The sequence below is a fragment of the Rhinoderma darwinii genome, chromosome 4 (genome assembly GCF_050947455.1).
Source record: "Rhinoderma darwinii isolate aRhiDar2 chromosome 4, aRhiDar2.hap1, whole genome shotgun sequence".
In the NCBI taxonomy this organism is placed as follows: domain Eukaryota; kingdom Metazoa; phylum Chordata; class Amphibia; order Anura; family Rhinodermatidae; genus Rhinoderma; species Rhinoderma darwinii.
Window position 1 is genome coordinate 206,443,012 of NC_134690.1, and position 6,754 is coordinate 206,449,765.

The window sequence follows — 6,754 nt, forward strand, 5'->3', positions numbered from 1 at the left end:
GCACATGGGTGCGGGTCCCAGGGCAGGAACCTGCATTTATCAGACATTTATGACATATCTAGTGGATATGCCATACAGCTGGATATACCCCTTTAAGTTGACCATAGATTAGACCGATAAGCAGTGTATCTTTAGTGATAGAAGATGTTTCTATTTGTCGGAAGTACATATTCTACCAGTCTAGAAAACAACATTTTCTGTCAAATCTTTTAACAACAAACCCAGAATAATTGCCCAAATGGGACAATAACAATGTTTAATTGTACCCATCTTTACTATAATCTTTCTAAATATAGCAGAATAGAGGGGTGAATGTTTCTATAACTCTGGACAAATCTTCGTGCCTATGGCCACTTTAACTTTAGTCACAGATTCCTGAAGACAGACCGTTCTTTTTTGAGGTAGTTACAACTGGCAACATGTCGCTGTATAGAAAAGACAAATAAACTCTTGTAACTAGACAAGAGCAGTCAGTTACTTGGACACTTTTTATGTTTGCTAAGAACACCTCCCAGATCCTCCTCTGTAGAGTCCCCTCCTTCTGTAGATGAAATGAATTTTATGTTAGTCTACTAGAGCAGTGCACAAGGAGGCTTCAGACGTGCACTTGCCAGCTTGTGGTAATGCAGCTTGTGCCAGTGCTGGTGCTGCTCTGCAGCGAGCTTTGCACTCTATCAGTGTCCTTCCAGATTACTATCCTGCACACTAATGATGTCCATGCTCGTGTAGAGCAGACCAACAAGGACTCTGGGAAATGTGGCAACCCTGCGGACTGCTATGGAGGGGTGTCCAGGAGACTCACCAAGATCAAGGACATCCGTGGCAACCATAAAAATGTTCTATTATTGGATGGAGGCGACCAGTTTCAGGGGACTATATGGTTCAATGTTTATAAGGGAGATGAAGCGTCATATTTCATGAACTACTTAAAGTACGATGCCATGGTGAGTGACAGATATAGTAATTGCCAGACATATATCTCTAATGACCAAGTGGATACAGTTTCCCAATTTGTCTCTGTTATGGTACCTTTAGCTTTAGAACTGTATAAAAAGGCTGTCTAGATTTCTGAATAGCAGATATGAAGTTGTCTACAGGTATGGTTATGTGTAGCACAGGTCAGAGTCTCAGACAAAGAGCAGAGTACTTCACCGTATAAAAATAATCTCTATTGATATAGCACCAGCATATTCTGCAGCGCTTTACAATTGGGGAAGTAATACACAGGTAAAAAGACGTATAATCAAAACAAATGATCAAACAACGAGACAAAAGGAGAGAAGTCACTACCCGTAAGAGCTTACAATCTAAATGATATGGTTTCTGCATTCAGTCCAGTTGTAAAGAATAAATAAAACACCTGTTAGCAGCTTCCAAATATAACTGAATGCTTTTATAAACACATGGAATTGACATGTAGGGGGTAGTAAGCGCATACATTGGGGATTCCATGTAAAGAACATAATTTGAAGCTGGGGGCCAATGCATTATTTTCTAGCATTCCCTTTTAGGCTCCGCTCACATCTGCGTCGGGACTCCGTTCATGGGTTCCGACGGATCTTTCCATCAGGGGAACCCATAAACGGAATCCAAATTGAAACAAACTGAAACCATAGGTTTCCGTTTGCATCACCATTGATTTCAATGGTGACAGATCCGGTGCAAATGATTTCCGTTTGTCACCGTTGTGTAAGGGTCCCGTCGTTTTGCCAGAATCAATACCGTACTCGACTGTGCTATTCATTCCGTTAAATGACGGAACCCTTACACAATGGTGACAAATGGAAATCATTTGCACCGGATCGGTCACCATTGAAATCAATGGTGATGCAAACGGAAACCTATGGTTTCCGTTTGTTCAAGTTTGGATTCCGTTCATGGGTTCCCCTGACGGAAAGATCCAATGGAACCCATGAACAGATTCCCGATGCAGATGTGAACGAAGCCTTACAGACATATTTCTGTGTAAGGTATATACTTTCTCATGCTATGTTTATTTAGGAAATGTATCAATTTGCAACAGGATTGAATAAAATAGCACAGTTTTTTTGTGATATGTGCCAGATGTTGCACAGATGTATGTGAACGTGGCGTGTACTGCTCTTAACAAAACCTTCCTATAGTAAAGGATCGGTCTGACCTTGTGTAGGCAGTGTGCAAAGATTCATGTCTTGTTTAACTGTTTCTTGTGGCCAACATAACTAAGCAATAGGTTTGCTCACAGTTCTGTGGATGACACATAGTAGTATCATGGTACATTGTGCTACATGTCAAATTCAGCTCTGCTGCATTGACAAATTCACTTCTGCTATAGCTGTACATACAAGTGCAATTAATTTCAGTAAAACAGTATTCCTTTGTATTCGTTATTAGTAAGTGTGTATTTGTCACCTGTATCTCACCCACCCGTGTCACTTTGATATCTACAAACATCCCCCATGCTGATAATAGATGACAATGTTGATATTAGATGACAATGGCTATATTGTTTCACAAATTTAATCATGACATAAGGACTGTAAATTCTAATATCCACTGTGGTATTATAAAGTGATCCCTGGGGAGATACCCTGAGTTAACTACTTTGCAAAGTACAGATGTAGCAGAGCTGAGTTTGTCATTTAGCGCAGCTCATAGTGATATCACAATTTGTTATTTGTGCTTCTACATGGGAATATATGTTAATCTTTTGGATTGTAAATTCTTACAGAGCACAACTGAAACAGTTAAATAAGAACTGAAAATCCGCTACAGTGTAGTAGTGTGGTGGCTTTCTTATAAAGGGCCAGGATGTCTTGTTAAATTACTCGAACTACATTCCTTCTGATTAGTGAATTTTTACTGTATCCAGAACCCAATAATATCACAAATAAACTCTCTTAGAGCTTATTCACACGAGTGTATTTAAAAAAACGCACATAAATTGACCTGCCGTCCGGTTTTATCAGCCGCAGCATGTCGTTTAATGCTGCTGAATCGCTGCTCTTGTGTTGCAACAAAGTGGTGTGTGTTGCGACATTTGCGGCGGAATCACAGCGATTCTGCCACAAAAATCGCAAGTAACAAAAAAAGTTATACTTACCCAGAGTTCACCGCTTCTTCTCCAGTTCGAACTTCTGAGATGACGTTTCATCCCATGTGACCGCTGCAGCCAATCAGAGGCTGCAGCGTTCACATGGCCTGCAACATCATCCCAGGAGGCCGGACTACGCACAGAAGAGAGGGAGTAAGCATGAACATTTTTATTTTGTTTTTTTCAGCGCTGCTTTCCAGAGCGGAAATTCCACCTGAAAAAACGCACCACAATGTAGTGCGGTTTTTTGGACGGCATTCCCTGCGCTGTTCAGGGTGGATACGCTGTGCAGCTTGGTGCAGCGTATCTGCCCTGAAAACACTTGTGTGTGTTCCTACCCTTACATTTTATTTTCACAGCATAAAAATACGCTACAGAAAACTACAATGTATGCCTATGAGAAAAATATTCTGCAACGCGGACAAATTTTTCTAGTTCTTGCATTACAGAATATTGTCCCCATAGGCATACATTGCAGTTTTCCGCAGTGTATTTCTACGCTGCTGAAATACAATGCAAGAATGCCACGTGTGAGAGCACCCTTGGGGTAAGTTCACACACGGTAGATTTTGTTGCAGAAATTTGAGTGAAAAACAGTTCCGTTCCTATGAATGTAACCTGCAAAAACCATGTGCTTGCTGCAGAATAACCCTATTTAGATGAATGGAACTGATTTTCAGTCTCCGAAATTTCTGGAGATTCAGCTTTTGGTGCAGGTTTTTGAGCCAAAGTCAGAAGTGAGTCCAGGAGGAAAGAGAAGTTTAAGTTCCTCCTTTATATTTCCCATTCCTTTTTAAACTATTTCTGTATTTGTCTTAAATATATGTATCAAAATCTTTAACAAAATCTGCAACTTAGGGTTCATTCATACGAGCGTAAAACTCGTCCATGTGCTGTGCGTGAAAATGACGCACAGTGCACTGACGCATTCATTTCAATGGTGCCATTCACACGTGCAAGACTTTTCACGCAGTCTGTGTCCGTTGCGTGAAACTTTACTGCATGTCCTATATTGGTGCATTTTTCACTCACCTATGTGCCCATTGAAGTCAATGGGTGCGTGAAAAACACGCACAGAACACGGATGCACATTATTTGCGCATCAATTCTATTGAAGAAAAAAAAAAAAGTGCTTTGCGACTGTGTGAAAAACACATGCTGCTCGGAAAGCCGAGATCCAATAATGCAACGCACATGGACCAGATTTACACGCGTATTTTACGTGCTTAAATTTGTCACGCTCGTGTGAATGTAACCTAAGACACAATGAGTGAATCCAGCCTTATAGCCACTTAAAGCAGTACTAGTACTACTTGCTGTCATTCACAGAAACTTTACCGAAGTGTCGGGAGTGTGAATAGACAGCGCATCCTGGCTGAAAGACACTTCGGTAAAGTTAATGTAGGAGTATGTGACAGCACAGCGTGATCTCGCTGTGTTGCGGGTACAGCTAAAAATGAATGGAGAGAAGTGTATGACGCTGATTGGTCACTGATTGGTCAGACACTCCTCTGTACAACGCCCAGTTGGTAAAAAGTAAAATCACACCCAGTTGTCTATTAAGAAACTAATTAGCATAAATCTAAAATTGCTCATAACTTGCTCAAAAATGATTGTTTTTCAAAATAAAAACCACTATTGTTATCTACATTACAGTTTCGATCAGATTATGTAGGAGATAGGGCACTTATAATCTGGTGACAGAGCCTCTTTAACGGGAATGTGCCGCTAGAATTTATTTTTATTTTTTTCAGTTAAACAAATATTATTTAAGTGATTACACATTGTTACAATCTTTTTGATTTTTTCACAAGTCAGGAAATATTATAAATTAGATTCTAATTTAAAACATTTCCATGTGCTGGCCACTAGACGGAGCAGTTCCCAAAATTGCAGCATGGTCACTGTGGTAAAGCAACCTCATTGATTTATGCTGCAAATTTGGAGTGGACACACTCTCTCTAGTGTCCTCACACAATCCCCCCTCCCTTCTTCTGGCTAGTGCCAGGAGAAGGAAGGGTTTGAATCTTCAAACCTCCTACACTGTGTGCCGCCATTTTATGAGCAACTGCACAGTGTAGGAGGATTAGATACAGGGCTCAGCAGATAGTATCACACGAACATAATACACACAAAACATCATCATCACACACACACACATCATCATAATACACAAATTACCTGCCGTCGCCTCCGCTGGTCTACGCTCCTATTCCTTGTGCCTGAACATATGGCCGCAAGCCGCGGCCGTAAGTCGTCGTCTTACTGTCCGGCAGCGGCTTCCGGTCCACATAAAAATGACGCCAGATTTCGCCCTGCGAACGAGCTTTCGTTTTGGTCTGTGTGGGAGTGGCGCATGCGCCGTTCCCACACAGACGGCGTACGCTTCTGAGAATGGAACGGCTCCCGTTCGCATTCTCTATGGGGTTGTATGTGCCGTATTCCATCTCTGTATGTGTCGTTAATCGACACAGAGATGAAAAAAATGGCAGCCCCCATAGAGTAGTAAAAGTTTGAACACAGTAAAAATTAGAACGTGACAACACTAATAAATAAAATTTGTGTTTATATTTTATTACAAGCAATACAATAAAAAAAAAAAAAAAATCATGACACCTTCCCTTTAAGACTGAAATAGTTTGTTTCAGTTATTTGCAATCCTGATAAATGCCTAAAATACAATGCAATGGATCTGTCCTGCTGTAGTGTGCCTGATCTGTATGCATCCCGTGCCTTCAGTTGTCTGGAATTCATGTCAATATATTTCCTTGTGTGTGGATACTGTTGAAACTGGTACTGAATATAGAAAACAGCTGCATCGCAGCATGTCCATCATCGTGTATCCATATACGAATGGCAGGATATGACTGACTGGGTGGAAGTGTGTCACTACTAGTTCTCTATCATCATTTCATGCCTCTGGAACTGCACATTTACTAAAAGAAGTGACAGAGGGAAGACGCTTAGCTACTTAAAGACATATACAGTACCAAGTACGTAAATAAACGAATAGTTTTTAAAGTGACATGATTGAATTCTTAGATAAGAGGCATCTGGAGAACAGCTGCACTGGCAAATTAGAACAAACGTGCAGAAGTTTTTTAGAACTCATTGCCCACAAGCGGGATAAGCCAATGATTGTTCCCCCTCTCCGCCTCCCAGTGGCAGCGTTACACATCGACATTTGTTAAAAAATGTTATGTTATTTTTGAGCCAAATCCAGAAGTGGATCCAGGATGAAGGAGAAGAATACGATTTTCCTTTATATTTCCTATTCCTTTTAAAACCACTTCTAGCTTTGGTTGAAAAATCTGCATCGAAATCTGCAACAAATCGCTATGTGTGAACAAAGATTTACTGTGTTAACTGGTTTTATACATGAGGGAGATTAGACATGAACTGGTGAATTTTACTTATTTTCTAACATGGAACTATATTTTTACTATTGAACACAACAGCTGGGATAGCAATCCATTGTCTTAAATGGAACAAAAACAATAGTATGATAGGAAATGCGTTGATATGCAAATTTGTGAGTTTCCAGAGTTGACTGCGCGATTGGTTTTGTCAAAACAACGGAACCCTGTCACAACGGTGACCAACGGAAACCATTAACAACGTTTCCATCACCATTGAGATCAATAGTGAGGGAAACAAAAGCTAAGGTTTCTGTTTGCCTTT

The 6,754-nt window shown here is 40.5% G+C and overlaps 1 protein-coding gene across 1 annotated transcript in view; it reads left to right on the plus strand.

Moving 5' to 3' along the window:
• Positions 1-559: 559 nt before the first annotated feature.
• NT5E (5'-nucleotidase ecto) overlaps positions 560-6,754 on the plus strand; it is an 89,403-nt gene continuing 83,208 nt past the window's right edge. The window contains exon 1 of the mRNA XM_075862106.1: positions 560-944. Coding sequence (XP_075718221.1) covers positions 624-944 — 321 coding nt within the window. The 5' untranslated portion in view covers positions 560-623. The remainder of the gene's footprint in view (positions 945-6,754) is intronic.